We start from the raw sequence: 15,056 nt of genomic DNA, 5'->3' as shown, positions 1-15,056 counted from the left end.
GTTTGGATAGATTTGATGACTGTGGCGTTATTCCCAAACAGCCTGTCGCTGTTCATGAATTAAACAAGTCACTTTTAACAGGGGTGAACAGACCTTTAGTTTTTATTTACATTGTACAATAAAACAAACAATCAAAAAACGAATTTCAGACAATTTGGTTTCCTTTTACCCTGATTTTGTTGACTCTGGACAATGAAACTCTTGCACAATGTTAAGGCACAACAGCCACTCAACTTTTTGCTTTCGTTCTTGATCTGTGAGGCTCAAACTTGAAATGGCACCGAGAATTGGACAGTAGAGTTGTGTAGTAGTGGTTTCCCAAACGTAAAAAGGACTCCAAACTGTGGATCGATTCACTTTGGAGCAAACAAATTAGTCTGATATTGCTTCAGAATCAAGTGCTCTCTGCTTTCATACATAGATTATTGCACTGTCATGTCAAAAAGAGGCCCTCTTTGCACAAACCAGTTCTTCGTTGTGCACCAGGCTCCACATTTTGAGGAGCTCCTGGGTGCTTAGTTTGTGCACCAGAATGAGGTTCTTGTAAAAGCACGGTTCGCTGTTCATGGGGCTCACCCGGTGCATGGTAATGCCGAAGGTCCTGAAACCGGAGTGCGTCTCTGGATTCAGGTGGAGCCTCTGCAGACACATGCCCAAAAAGACATCATCAATAGGGTACAGTTCCAGATCTTCTGAGACCACAAAGAGCCTCCTGGCCAACTCGGAGGACATGAGGAACCCCCCTCCTCCCACATAAGGAGGGTATGGCTTATCAAAGAGCTCCTTTGGAATGTAGTATTTACTCTGTTTATTCCGGACGGGAAAGCTCTTGTAAATGGTGTGCCCCAAAAACAGGGTGGTCTCCTTGTGCTCCTCCACCTTGAAGCTGATGAGGTCCAGTAGGTTGTTTGTGTTCACAAACACGTCGTCATCCCCTTTGAATATAAACTGCACACCCGGGCAGTAGATGTCGAACCATTTGAGAAAGTTGACCTCTTTCAGGGTTAGGTTCAAAAAGGTGTCCATGAAATCCCACTGCAGGATGTCCTTGTAGATCTGGTCCTCATACTCGATCAGCTTTTGTAGGTTCTTGGTGTCTTTGCCAACTGAAGGACTGCCCAAAAGAAAAAGGGTCTTGATGCTCTTCCCTTCCGTTGTGTACTCCCTGCCCCAGGTTTTGCGCACCGCCTCGCGGCGATCGTGCTGCTCGATGATGGACTTGACCACTATTAGGAGGTGCACCTCTCCTACCGTGGCTGTGCACTTCTCCGGGTGGTTGATGAGCATCGGGAAGTACCTGCAGTGACGATGGAGTACGAACTGGTGAAACCTTGGGTCTAACCTCTGGAACCAGTCTGTTGTCCTGACCGCGGCGTCCTCGCTGCAGTTAAGCACCTGCGCATCCCAGAAAGGAGCGCTGCGATTGTAGTGTGCCCCTCGCGCACTGGGAACCGTCACATGGTTATGACTCGTCAAAGTAGGCTTGCTGCATTTCTTCCAAAAAAAACCCCCCTCGGAACAGCCGGGGTGCCGCGTGTAGGAACCGGTGGTGTCCTCCGGGAATTTGAGCGTGTGGAACAGGAGGAGAGAGGCGAAGAACAGAGAGAGGCTCAGAACGAGCTTCAGCAGACCGAGACGCTTTCTTCGGAAAAGCAACTTCATGATGCTCATTGCAGTGGTCCACGGATCTCCAACGCTTCACCTTGGACCACCATCGTGATGTCCCCTCAACTGTGTGTCTCTCGTCTCCAGCACTCCCTCTCGTGTTACCCCCCAAGGCCCCCTTGCAGCCGGATAACAGGATGCGTTGTCACCGAGGTGGTCCCGGGGCTTTCTTTGGCCATGGTGGCGTTGAACTGGAGACGGTGCGGGGCAATCGAGAGTGGGGAAATGCTGTGGGCCACGAGCGGGTGTGAACACACGCACTCAAACCCCCGTTCTACTCACTCTCCTCCTCCTCCCAAATATATCCTCCCCTTTCTCCCATTACTTGTTGGTAACAGGTGTCAACGACAAGCTTATTGTGCGTCTTGAAAGAAACCTACAGAAAAGTACACACTTGGTATTGGGCTCATTTTGGATTCAACGGGGCCTCGTTAGCAGACATTCTGACATTTCCCCTTGCCATTAAGTTACAAAACAGTTGACTAATACCTTTGGCAGTGACACTTTTGCCACTTTGCACGTGTAGTGGCTTTATTACTGTAGCCTTTTCATCGTTGTATCTCTGTCATTCCGCATTACTTGCACAAATAAATTGAATATTCTATTTCTGATGATTGCATACCCATCAACTCATACGGTTTAGCCATAGTTCATACGGATTTTGTGGTGAATCTTACGTATATGGCCGTATCGCACAAATCATACGGATTCTGAAAATTTCCGTTTTGTTTCCCCCCTAACAGGTAGTTCCGTTTGCTTTTGCCCAGAATGATGCTAGTCTACTCGAATGCTTTCATTTCCGGTAACTTTCCAGTAAATCACGTGGTTCCTAGTTAAAATCTAGTTGAAAGTGCTGAATGGCTATTTTTTTCTGTGTTTTCAATGTTTGGAGTTGATGAAAAAAGTAACGCAGGAATACAACTCTGAACACAGTAATGCCACTAAGTAGAATGATGATTAGACATTAACCAGACATTGTATTATGGAGATCTACAATAAATATCATTGAAAATTTCGTGGTTTTTTTCCTGCCGTTATTTTGACATATAAAATGCTTTGGTATGTTATAAGGATTTTTTGCTCTTTATAAGGATTTTTTTGGTAGACTATACAGTTTGGCGCTCCGAAAAGTTGACAGGTATGTGATTGATAGTATAGCGCATTTCCCATTTTTCACAGTTGAATTGGCTCGTTCTCGTACAGGAATTTTAACAACTACATGTGAGTTTAGTTGTTAGAAATAACAATTTAAAAATGAGATTAAAGAGAGTAATATGTTATTGTTTATAATACATTACTAAGAGAAATACATTCCACATAAGCGCTTTATCAGCCATCATTCATCAAAGGTCAGAGTAAGAGCCACTAAGCTAATTTTAGAATAGCTCTGGTGTACTCTAGCGGACATAATGGAAAATTACAACAGCTTGGACTGTACTTGGACGCCACTAGTGGGGTACAAATGCGATCCAGCCATCCATTTTCTCACCTGTTTATCCTCACGACAGTCGCGGGCGTGCGGTAGCCTATCCCAGCTGTCTTGAGGCAGTGGGTGTGGGATGCGCTGAACTGCCCCCCCCCAGCTCCAATATTTTGTTCATATTGTATATTTTAACCATTTTAAGATAAGAAAACCTTTATTAGTCTCGCAATGGAGAAATTCCCGATTCACAGCATCAGTTGTGAAAGGAAGAAGTAGAACAACAAAATATAGGAGCTGCTGGAAAGGCAGCCACTCACGCGGCGTCATTTTGAAGTCAAAATAACACAACTTTCTGGGAGTTCCCGGCATCCTCACCCCGCCCGCCGTGCGTGGAAAAAATGTACATTGAAAATTTAGCAGTGTTTTCTGAAACTTTTTAGGGGTTGAAAATAAAAGGATTTGGGGGAGAATTTAATCAAAGGGCCGAGAGTGTGGGTTACCCTGTTGCCCATCACTGCTCCAAGAAGATAAGCTTTCATTTCTGGAATTACGTAACACGTCAGCGTCTGACGTCACACCCTGTGTCCCAAACGTGAACTTCAGCTGCAGAAAATAGACTAGCCGAGGCGTTGCCTAGACTGTAAAGACAACTATAAGAGACAGCCCCCCCTTTCCCCATACCCTCCAAATAAAAACACCAACAAGAACATTGTCACATCGGGAAGATATTCGCGGTCGGATGTAAAGTCAAAATCGTAACCAGTTAAGAGAGAAGAAGTCGTTTGAATTGACGAGGCACCCAAGGTAAGTGGCAACAGCTACGTTCAGCAGCGTTAGCATGCAGTCTACGCTGTTGGTCTTCTGGAATTCAGCACAGTTGAACGGCCCCAAGCTGGTACGTTTTTAGTGTTCAGCTAATTTCGTGACATAGAGTTGACATGGACGGTGTTTAACAACATCTGGACGTCACACTGGACCTAATATCAAAGCGTCAAAATGCGACTTTCATTTCCGGTGTTCTCGACGGAGTGGAAAAATACACGACTAGCCTGACACTAGACCACTTGGGTCACGTGATAAACGTTGATTTAAAAAAAAATGGGCAAGGCATGAGATACAAATATTAGTCAGGTCGTCGTCAGGTCTGTTACAGGATTGTGCTTTGCATTGATACAATGTTAATGAGGAAAGCTAATTAGCAGATTTTCATCTCCAAACGGATGTTTTTTTTCCCTTGCAGATGTCGGGTCAAGACTTGAAGCGCCGAAAGACGAGGAATATCTCTGAAGCCACACACACCCAAAAGGTTGGTTGACTCGACACAGTAGCGCTTAAGGTCCATGTCGTCTCTGCAGTCCTCAATAGAACAGTTAGAGGAGTCTTATCACAAATCGACTGTCAGACTGAGGTCTTCATACCTGTTTCAAGGGCCACTGTCCTGCGTATCTCTCCTTGGTCGGGTGTAGCCAGTGAAATTAAACTCCGCTTTCCCAAAACCGTTGTTTGTCACAGTTTGTGAGTTAAAGGGGGTGGCAAATACTTTTTTACACAGGGGCAGGTAGTTGCCTTAATAAATAAAATTGAGCTGAAACCTTTGTGTGTGTGATAAAAATGCAAAGAAAACAGAAATCAGGAAGGCGGCAAATATATTTTCATAGCACTGTATGGCATTCCCAATGATTTTGACTGACACTAATGAGACTGAATATTGAGCCACTTATTACTTGCTAATGCATGCATACATTGTAAATCCAGTCAATTCGATACTCAATCATATTATCTTCCCCTTCGTCTGGCGATTCGTGAGGGAGTTGAACATAGGTGGCCAAAACATGCCTAATTCAAATTAAACTGCACTATTGCACTAACCACTAGAGGCGGCTGGAACATTCATTCATTCATTCATCTTCCTAACCGCTTGATCCTCACTAGGGTCGCGGGGGGTGCTGGAGCCTATCCCAGCTGTCTCCGGGCAGCAGGCGGGGGACACCCTGAATCGGTTGCCAGCCAATCGCAGGGCACACAGAGACGAACAACCATTCGCACTCACACTCACACCTAGGGACAATTTAGAGTGCTCAATCAGCCTGCCATGCATATTTTTGGAATGTGGGAGGAAACCGGAGCACCCGGAGAAAACCCACGCATGCCCGGGGAGAACATGCAAACTCCACACAGGGAGGCCGGAGCTGGAATCGAACCCGGTACCTCTGCACTGTGAAGCCGACGTGCTAACCACTGGACTACCGGGCCGCCGCGGCTGGAACATCACAAATGGAAAATAACCAGGCCTATTTCATAGCTTTTAATATCGCGACATGACGATGAACGATATCATGGCAACTTTACATTTACAACGACCTTTACATTTATATCCTGAGAAATCACAGTCTTTGCATTTTGAAAATTATGCTACATAGCGATGTTGGTTGGATTTAGATTAATCATCTCTTCTTTCAGGTCAGACCTTATGGGACATTTCTCATTTCTCAGCGATCTTAAATGCAACTGCCGTTAACCCCCCCCCACCCCCCCAAAAACAAAACAAAACAAAACAAAAACACAGTAACAGCTGATTTCTGACACACAAAGCCGGGTCTTTGATCTGTGTCACAGGGTTCTGCCACAAGGAGGAAATGTGTAAAAAGTCAGAAGACACACTCCGCAGCAGAGAGCACGTCAACAGGTGGCGCGAACAGCAAAGTGACCAGTAACGCAGAGAGACTGTCCCGTATCAGCTGCGAGTGTGTCCAGCTCGCAGGTAGGCGGCGATGCTCAGCATCTCCTCTGCTGGACGGACAGGAGGGAAAAGAGAACGGGCTCAGATCGGCTCTTTTGCCGGACACCTGCGTATGGTATGATGTACAAGACAGGCCTGCACCTGAGGACATGGATTCTGAAGAAATGGACAAAAATATGTTTCCCGATGATGACAGCAACCAAATTCTTCCTGTAGAACAGTTCTTTGGGAATCTGGATACCGCACAGGTAAGCCATTGACGTGCTTTATCTATCCCTTCGATTAGATATTGCCTCAATCAAAATGTCTTTCACCTGGCAGGATTTTCCTCAGAGAACATCAGTGACTTCTTCCCGTCAGCAGAGGCAGCACAGACGGCGGCACTACTTTGCTCGAGAGGACAGCGATGAGGCTGACGAGGAGGCAGGCCGTGAATTTACGGCGAAAGAGTACAGTGGTGGCACTTTGTGAAGAGACACTTCCCTAATGGACTTTTCAGCACTTAGCATAAGCAGCCGAAAGAAATGTATTTCGTCCACTCAGCTGTCACAAGCGGCAAGGTAATTTGAACTAGTTTTTGGGTACTGCAGTTGACATTTGAGGAAAACGTCCCACTTGGACACCCAAGTATGGTGAGCTAAATTTTCAATTAGTGGTTGTTGAACAGGATGATCAGCGAACCAACCTCAAGACCATCACTAATTATTATTATGTAAACCTGATGTGCTGGAGGGGAAAAAAACTGTCTAATAATCACTTTTGGAGGAGAGTCAATTCTTTTTGCAAAGTTGCTATTAATGGTCAGGCTTGGTCTCTATTTTCCTCGAATAGTGAAGCGTCCATTCTATGGTTATCGGTAATTTAATTTTTCTCATCATGTCAATCAAAAACGAACATGATTCTTTTGATAAGGGATGCACGCTAACTGTTTTGTTTCCCCGCCAATATGGTAACTGCCAGCTTCTCCAAACCGATACGAAAACCAATTTGTAGAAGATATATTTTTTGCATCCGACAAATATAGCGCTCATGTTTACAAACTACATGGGTATGTAAACTTGGGGTCATAATTGTACATCCGTTGTTGCGGTTTAAAGAATTAGAACATTTAGCTTTGATGTAGTGCTGGATTGAAGTATCATCCTTTAGCGTCCATTCACGTATTTCGCTAATCCAATCTTTCCCCTCCAGAACGTCCACAAGGCCGCACATGACTGCATGTTGAGATTTTACTCATTCAGGTTTTTGGAACATAAAATGCATTTTAATTGCAGTCGATTCATGACATACTAAAGGTGCTATTTTTTTATAAAGAAGTTGCCATGCCAAGTAACAACAGACATGATAAACATCATAAATCCACTCTGCAGTTTTCAGACGCAGCGAATTGACGTCTTTGTTTCACACAAGCGGCCAAACGGAGAATGTACAAGATATAATATTGGGATGATGCAACTTGAACGCAGTACCGTTTCAAGTAACCAGATCCACACCAAGAACCGAATGAAAAAGAACATTTATTATTTGAAATTGTTTTGTATTCTCACAGCGTTCATGGAATTGCACTTGGGCAGCTTTAACATTGTACATCTGTGTATATTCAGTATGCCTATGTGTATATATATATATATATATATATATATATATATATATATAATATAAATAATTACATGAAATTATGCTTCTTAATGTAGCTCCTCATATACTGTTGTGTGTGTGTGTTGTCACATACACCTAAACACATAACCTTCCGATCAAGCCATCTGTGAGCTTCATACCTGTTGCAAGACATTGTGTAGAGCAGATTAATCAGGTCATCTAGATGTTTTATATATTTATACTCCATGCCTTATTCATGCTGAATGCTTTTCATATTGTACTATGCAACTTTCAGACCGATTGATTGTTTCATAACTCAGCAGTCCTTGTAAGCATTTAATGCAGTAAACATTGCTGTGCCGAGACTAACAACAAGTGGTGGTTTCGTGTTTTCTTGCTTCGTTTGAAGAAGCGCTAAGTGATGTCTTGTCAGTCCTGAAGAAAATGCAGAATGGGTGATACAATCGGTTAAAACGGTGAGTTCATCTTTCTAAATTCATTTCAAGTGTATCTTCTTCCCCCGTTGCTGTCTTTTAAAGATCTTTTTGGGGTCACACAGCAGGTTGTGGGCTCCCTTCTTGTGGCACACGACGTGGACCAGCTTCAGGTTGTCCCGTGTAAACAGCAGTCTGTAGAAGTACGTCAAATTGATGTCCTCACTTGTGTGATTCTGCAGTGCTTCCAGGAGAGCAGGGATGATGGTGCGCTTCTTTTCAATCCTAGATAAATAAAAAGTGAATCATTTTTCTCTCTCAATTTTTTGTTACTTAGAAATACTGCAAAGACGTGTTAGGGTCAAACGAGAGACCAGAATAATGATGTAGGTTATTAAGAAAAAAAGTTATAAGGCAATGTGAATCGTATCGTATTTTCCACACTACAAGGCACACTAAAAAGCATTCAAAGTCAGCAGTGGGCCTTATAATCAATGCGCCTTATTTAAGGATCAACATTCTGATTTCTTGGATGTACTGTAGTATATTAAATATTCTGTAAAGCGCTTTGTTTCAGCTTCATCAGTTGTGAAAGCTTCATATAAATAAAGCTGTATTATATTGTATTCCCTTTAGCGTAGCTCCATCTAGTGGATGCATAACACAGCCGCAGCCACAATTGTAGCTTCTATTCAATGCACCTTATAAAGCGGTGCGCCCTGTACAGGCAAACCTCAGTTTTCGAACATCTCTGTTCTAGACCGAATCGGTTTTCAACCAGAACATTTGACATTTTTACGCCTTGGATTACGACCGAAAACCGGTTTTCGACCAAAGCGAACAAACCCAAATATCCCATTTGACTCCTCTCGGCGTCATCACATGAGGAAGTGACGCTTCCTTGAGTAGCGTTCATTGTGAGCAGACGTGTTTGTTGTGATTTACGCAAATCAAACTATGTTTATGTTATTTCTGCATAGTGTATTAGCCCCTAATCATGGGCTAATAAATAGTTTCGCATTTCAAGCAAACCGCTTTTCGAACAGCCTTCTGGAACGGATTATGGTGGAAAACCGAGGTATGACTGGATATGAAAACAATTTTAAAATGCTGTACTTTCAGAGGGCCTGTAACACCCCCCCCCCCCCCCCCCACACCTATTTATCTTCTCTTGGCATTTCTTGAGATGCCTCAGTGGAAAAACATCATAATGTTGTGAATGTCTTGTCAGCGCAATTAAAATATCAAACCTGTGGTCCAGATTCCAGGTGCTGAACACGATGCGGCTCTCTCTGCTACCATACGGGTTGATGGAGTGAAGCGACGCACAATTGGTCTGGTCAAAAGAGCCCTGAGGAATGCAAGTGTTCATGAGGCGCGATCAGAAATTCTGCCTTTCCAAAGAGGACAACGTTCAGCTCAGTACCTGGCAGGTGAACCAGCCTTCTCGGGTACACAGTCGATGCGTCTCCTTTTCGGTGCGGTCAAAGTAGCAGCCGTTATATTTGTCGGACTTCAGCATCCGCGAGATGCTCTTCGACGCATGCAAACACTCGACTCGGACTTTAGCGTTCTGCGCGGATTTGGTGGCATCGTCCAACTGTTAAGAGATGAGAAACTCTTATTGTGAAGGCGGTACACTTTGGGGCTGTCGCCTGCTTTGCGGCTTGACCTCTTTCATGTAGCTTCTTATCCTACTTTCACAGTTGTACTTCAAGTAGGCAGACTTGGTCTTGAAGCGAGCCTCCACGCCTGAATGGAAAACATCATTGAGGCGACTAAGAACAATCAGATGAACGTTTTTTTTTTTTTTTTTTACACTTGGGTGGTTTAACAAGGTTTCCAAGGCTAAAGTCAAATCAAATTCCAGACATTTTCATTCCATTTTACACCAACTTCACAATGCTCGCAATGTCCCGTGTTGGCCAAAATTGCTATGGTACATAACTCACAAGCCTCTGCTCTTAAGAGTCCCAAGTAAAACCACATAACTGTTTTGTTGGTTTCCGCTTTTGTAATTGCACAATGTTACTAATGGGAGTCAATCTGTATTTTATTATTATTATCATTTTTTTAAAAGAATGTTAATTTATTTTGAAATTTAAGATGATTTGCAATCATAAAATCTTCGTTATCGTGTGTTAACACTTAAGAATTTTTAAAGCATGATTGAAGTCATTTTAATGACGAGGCCTTGTCTATTGTTATATTCGTGGATCCAATGCATTTAATACTTGTTTTTTTTTTTTTAACTATTTGAAGTAACCCTTCAAAAACATTTTATGATTTTGTTTGTAGTTGTGCTAAATGCCGTATCGGCCCTCTTTCTCAAGACTCAAGTTTGAAAAAATACTTTTTGAACACCAAATTAATTTTTATACAGAAAATAATTACAGTATATGTCAAACAAATGATTATAATAATATATTTGAGAGAAAAAGCATGTTATTTTGCATAATACAAATCTTAATATCTGAATATTTAAATATGTATACAAAAGTGCAATCACATTGGTAAATGAATGGCTTCTGTTTTTTGAAATGTAAATGTGTGTCCTTGAGTGTTTTGAAAGGCACTTATAAATGAAATGTATTATTTATTTATATATATATATATATGACTATATATATACAGTATATATATATATATATATATATATATATATATTATACTGTATATATTATATTACGTCAATTATAATTATTAGTAACGGTGTTGACCCAAGAACATTTTTTTCCTTACCCGTGAACCAGTCTTCATCCTCATCTCTGCTCTCCAGCTCAGATCTGTCCTCCAGGTTCCGGAGAAAGTCGCTCAGGATTTTCCGTCGCTTGGGAGACTTTTCACCCGTGAGGAGGCCCTTTGCCACTTGGACGAGGCCCGCGGTGTGCTGGTCCGAGCTCAGTAACTGGGCAATGTCATACACAGCTGAGGACAAGAGGCATTAAGATGTCACTAGTCACGGTTCGGAACGAATGGGTGTCTAATGAAGCCTCTGTCCGGAGAGGACACCTTACACTTACCTCCGCCCCATGTTTGATCTTTACAGAGGAGAACGAGTTCCGTGTTGTCAGGTAAAGTTGTGAAAAATTCTTTTGTCACCTTTGTCCCATCTTCGTACAGACAAACATGTGCACCGGAGAGTGGCAACTGCAAAAACAACAGAACACAGAAATCAAGGTACAGTGTGCATCTTCAGGTGGTCCTCGATTAATGATCACGACATACGAGGTTATGGGTTAGTGTGGCTGTGGTGTTATGTGCTGTTTTAAATTGTAATATTTATTGTATAACAGTTTCTACTATTAGGTCAGAGTGCTTCAGGTGGATGAGAAACAGAAACAACCGCCAACAGCCCGAAGCATAAATATTTGCATAATTATATGGTACTTTACGTAAAGTACTGTCAGTGATATTGGATGATGGGTATACACATATTTAGCATTTGGTATTGTTCTATGCGTGGTGCGCAACACAAATATAGAGCAACGTGTGCTTTTTCGGGATGAGTAAAGTAAATGAAAAATATCCCAACTTGTTAACACAACTGAGATGAGGAGACTCTTTTGCTCAAGATGCTGCTTTACCCTCTCAAATGCAACTCTGAGCACAAGCTTTGAGCCCATTATCTTTTCCTTGTGCGTACACACCTTCAACACCATCACATGGCATCGCTTGAAACACCAATCGAGATTGCCGGCAAATAGAGGAACAAAGGGCAAGAGTTCCTTTGCAGAGTGGCAACAGCTCAGACTGCCTGGAGTAACATTAACATTTCGAGACGTCTGACAATTCAGGGCGCCAAGCTTTTTTTCACCGTGATAACTTCCTGACTCTGAGAAGAAAATTGTCATGCTTACGATTGCCCCATGCATATTTTGTTAAAACGGTCTGATTAAAAAAACCAAACAAACCAAAAAAGTGGTACAGTTTGCAACAATTTAAAACGAAACCAGAAGCAAACATCTCACCTTTAATATGTTGCAACCCTTTTTCAGCAACTCCTTCACGTCGCTTGCTGCAACGCCATACTTACTGTTATCTTGTAGGCTGCGGATTTTAAAAGGTCTGCTTTTCCCGAAATGCCCAAACATTTGGCTGTCTGTCTAGATGCGCGTCTTTCTGGTCTGCCAGTACAGTATTCGCATTCTCGCGAACATGTTTTCAAGTTTCATTCGTACACAAAGCGATATTCCTAGATCCCGCCTTTACACAGACCTCTACGTTACCGCAGTCGCCATGTTGTATGTGGCAACATTTTGCACTCCAAACCAGATTTGGCCATTGACATTTCGCTATTTGAATTTCCTAGCTTTGTGATTAGTTCTATGAAAGTATTGAATGACCTCGAGTAACTGTCATTATTAATGGTTTCAATTAGTGAATTGATATACATCCCTTTTCTGATTTTCTGTTACAAATTCATGTGTTCTGCTGTTAAACAGCTGCAAAGATCCCCGGGTAGACGGGAGCAAAACTGCACATAATCGAAACCTCCCGCGATTCGTCTTGTCTAATTGTCTGTGTGCGGCTCTTCTGTGCTGAAGCTGTGAGCACACTGTGGCGTCACGCATGCGTCTATTTCCTGACACAATCATCCATTTTGAATTCGTGCGCTTATGTATGGACACACCTTAAGTTCAGAGGAGCCAATCAGCGCATCGCATATGCTGAAGCTTATGTATGGACACACCTTAAGTTCAGAGGAACCAATCAGCGCATCGTTATCGCCGAAATGCCCTGCTAAGCCTGCTCGTCTCCAGTTCGTCAAACATTTTACACACACAGTCGTGCTGCTGCGTCCTCTGCAATACATCTGTTCGTGCACGCAAATAATACAACGGATAATTTTAACAAGCGATCGCGGTAATGCGAAGATTATAGTCCAAAAATACAAAATGTATAACGTAACAATCACTTTATAATTTATTATTTTATACAATTTGCCGAGGGCCCGGACAGAGTAGGTTCGGACAGACGAGGTCGGCGGTCCGGTCGGGGATCGCAGTTCGCCAGTTGAGGAAGACGGGTATATACTCTGACATTCAGACATTTCATTTACGAGCATTCGTTTGCTAGAGGATTTGCCACATCCAACATGGAAACGCAAAGACATATCTTGGAAATGAGTCATCCTGCGCATGATTGAGTCAGTCTACACATCTATGCTGGCTCCGGCCATGATTTGTTTTGAATTTCCGATGGCACGGCTACATATCCCAGGAGGCATTGCGTTGTCGTCTCTGTCTTATTAAATTAATTTTTTTTCTTGTCATTTCTTTTTTTTTTGGACGACCCCATTAATGTTGTGTTTTGGCTAAAATTTGAGAATTGTATACTGTGCAAAAAACGCGTTGGATGGGGAAAAGTATCACTCTCGTCGAATAAAAAAAAAACAATAATTTGCATATTTTGTTGGGAAAGTTTCACATTCATAAGTGTAAATTTCTAGACTCAACTCCATTATTTAACTTCTTTTGGATTTAAATGGAGATCTATTTAGGGCTTTTGAGATAACAAATATATTCAGAAATATTTAAATAATAAATGTTTTGGATATTCTTGTTTGCAATGTGAATTATTTTTATTGTTACTTTCTTTTGTTTGTTTGGCATGATTTATTTTCGTTTTACACATTGCTACAAAGTGTATGCAACATGTTAAGTGTATTGACTGCGATTGAAAAAAATAATACTGTGTTTTCTTGTTCTGAATTCGGAACATCGCCCATTACCAAGAAAATGAGCACAAATAAATTACTACGAGTACAGTACTACAGTATACATGAACTATAATGTACTGTATATGAGTAATTATAAATACTACCACGAATACTAATAAAACAAATTATGATAATTCACAGCAAAATATATATTAATATAATAAGCTAACAAATATCAAAAAACAGAAAGATAGATTTGAAGCCAATGCTAGTACATACTTAAAATCGTCAGTTGCCAGCATGACCAACTGAGTGGGAGCGAAGATGGCAACGTGATTATTACCATAGCAACCGACGCTACGCGATAGGCGACACCAAACACGAGGTGCAACAAACACACACATCCATCACCAAAATCCGTTCTTTGTAACACTCCACCATAAGATAGATCGCTACCCTTTTACATAATACGTTATTCTCTTAATCCTTATATACGTTGTCGTCTTAATTAGAAATACTCGTGGTGCAACGTTTGATTTAATCGCTGACCCCCGCGCACATGATGGTACGATCCCATTTTAACATGGCGGCTCCCCTGTATCTGCTTCGTCGAATCCCAACCACGATTCTCTTAAATAAACGTGTCTTTCTCGACTTTCACCCCCAAAGTCTCAAATGTTGACGGCACGTATGTAGATGTACTGCAAACGAGGACACGCCTTATATGTGTTCCTCTAAAAATATTTCACGGCACGATGTCGCTTATGCCACAAGTATGGTAAAAACAGAGGACCTATCGTCTATGGCGGACAGTTGGAAAGATGTGTTTGAGAGGGGACATTTGATTCCTCCGTCCGGGCAGATGGTGCGCCAGGCTGTGGACGGCCACCTGACTTCATCCCGCGGCGTCCAACTCACCCTCGGTCGGGTCACAGCGGCGCATCTCCCCAAGGTGACAAGACTCGCTGTTAACACTTGCTAGCTCGCTCCAGATGAAGGGGCTCCTGATGTCATTTGCATGCGGTAAAAACAAACGTGAGCATTCATTCCATTTAATAAAATGTAAAAATAAGGAAGTACAGTGCAACATTCACTGTAATTAAGTAGATTTTACGTAGACTTCAATTGAGAACAGTTTCGTGATCAAATAACTACCACAATTGAATTGAAATTCCATTCATCTTTTCCAACTCACCTAAAAGAACCCCCAATTTAAATGCATGTTTTTAACAAATAAATAATTTCTAAACCTGTTTCCCAACTTGTTTTGAGCCAAAATGCACATCTTACATTGGGAAAAAAATTAATCATGAAACACCAAAATGTCACAAAAACTTTGAGTACCGAAATAATGTCTCTGTTTACTCACAGTGTAATCTTGGCCTGTTTAACTGAACACGCAGTTGATTCATAGCTTTATTGTTATTATTATTATTATTATTACTAATCATAATAAATGGTAATACACCAGGATGTATCGTATTGTATTTTCGTTATTATTATTATTTATTTATAATAATAATAATAATGGAA

At 41.9% G+C, this 15,056-nt stretch overlaps 4 protein-coding genes and 1 long non-coding RNA gene across 6 annotated transcripts in view; 3 read left to right on the top strand and 2 right to left on the bottom strand.

Annotated features, from left to right (window-relative positions):
* Positions 1–72: 72 nt before the first annotated feature.
* On the bottom strand, positions 73–1,944 carry b3gnt7l (UDP-GlcNAc:betaGal beta-1,3-N-acetylglucosaminyltransferase 7, like). The gene has a single exon (XM_052057383.1). The coding sequence runs from the start codon at positions 1,669–1,671 to the stop codon at positions 439–441; it is 1,233 nt and encodes a 410-aa protein (XP_051913343.1). The 5' UTR covers positions 1,672–1,944; the 3' UTR covers positions 73–438.
* Positions 1,945–2,282: 338 nt separating this feature from the next.
* LOC127595710 (uncharacterized) lies at positions 2,283–2,680 on the top strand. The gene is made up of 2 exons (XR_007961311.1): positions 2,283–2,467; positions 2,579–2,680. It is a non-coding gene; the product is annotated as an uncharacterized LOC127595710 (long non-coding RNA).
* A 989-nt stretch (positions 2,681–3,669) lies between these two features.
* c2h1orf174 (chromosome 2 C1orf174 homolog) lies at positions 3,670–7,463 on the top strand. The gene is made up of 4 exons (XM_052057409.1): positions 3,670–3,892; positions 4,329–4,394; positions 5,705–6,076; positions 6,150–7,463. Exons 2-4 carry the CDS (start codon positions 4,329–4,331, stop codon positions 6,297–6,299), a joined length of 588 nt encoding a protein of 195 aa, XP_051913369.1. The 5' UTR covers positions 3,670–3,892; the 3' UTR covers positions 6,300–7,463.
* A 289-nt stretch (positions 7,464–7,752) lies between these two features.
* dffb (DNA fragmentation factor, beta polypeptide (caspase-activated DNase)) lies at positions 7,753–12,030 on the bottom strand. Its single transcript, XM_052057399.1, has 7 exons — positions 11,833–12,030; positions 10,885–11,011; positions 10,604–10,789; positions 9,534–9,613; positions 9,288–9,461; positions 9,112–9,212; positions 7,753–8,146 (listed from the first exon to the last, which is right to left on the bottom strand). Exons 1-7 carry the CDS (start codon positions 11,953–11,955, stop codon positions 7,924–7,926), a joined length of 1,014 nt encoding a protein of 337 aa, XP_051913359.1. The 5' UTR covers positions 11,956–12,030; the 3' UTR covers positions 7,753–7,923.
* Positions 12,031–14,073: 2,043 nt separating this feature from the next.
* The window catches only part of nphp4 (nephronophthisis 4), a 126,044-nt gene continuing 125,061 nt past the window's right edge, over positions 14,074–15,056 (top strand). Inside the window, exon 1 of one of the 2 annotated variants that reach the window (XM_052057341.1) lies at positions 14,074–14,475. In XM_052057341.1, the coding sequence (XP_051913301.1) occupies positions 14,248–14,475 (228 nt within the window). In that variant the 5' untranslated portion in view covers positions 14,074–14,247. The remainder of the gene's footprint in view (positions 14,476–15,056) is intronic. The other variant, XM_052057339.1, reaches the window with a different exon arrangement.

The sequence above is a fragment of the Hippocampus zosterae genome, chromosome 2 (assembly GCF_025434085.1).
Source record: "Hippocampus zosterae strain Florida chromosome 2, ASM2543408v3, whole genome shotgun sequence".
NCBI lineage: Eukaryota > Metazoa > Chordata > Actinopteri > Syngnathiformes > Syngnathidae > Hippocampus > Hippocampus zosterae.
Note: the sequence above shows the minus strand (reverse complement) of the source record. Positions and strands in the feature narration are given on the sequence as shown.

Bases quoted from the DNA above. Each gene is read 5' to 3' on its own strand.
- b3gnt7l (XM_052057383.1), bottom strand. From the start codon at position 1,671: ATGAGCATCATGAAGTTGCTTTTCCGAAGAAAGCGTCTCGGTCTGCTG.
- c2h1orf174 (XM_052057409.1), top strand. From the start codon at position 4,329: ATGTCGGGTCAAGACTTGAAGCGCCGAAAGACGAGGAATATCTCTGAA. The intron at 4,395-5,704 runs GTTGGTTGACTC...TCTGTGTCACAG, and splicing joins AAGCCACACACACCCAAAAG to GGTTCTGCCACAAGGAGGAA. The intron at 6,077-6,149 runs GTAAGCCATTGA...TTCACCTGGCAG, and splicing joins GGAATCTGGATACCGCACAG to GATTTTCCTCAGAGAACATC.
- dffb (XM_052057399.1), bottom strand. From the start codon at position 11,955: ATGTTTGGGCATTTCGGGAAAAGCAGACCTTTTAAAATCCGCAGCCTA. The intron at 9,462-9,533 runs GTCAAGCCGCAA...ATCTCTTAACAG, and splicing joins TAAGAAGCTACATGAAAGAG to TTGGACGATGCCACCAAATC. The intron at 9,213-9,287 runs GTACTGAGCTGA...TGCATTCCTCAG, and splicing joins AAGGCTGGTTCACCTGCCAG to GGCTCTTTTGACCAGACCAA.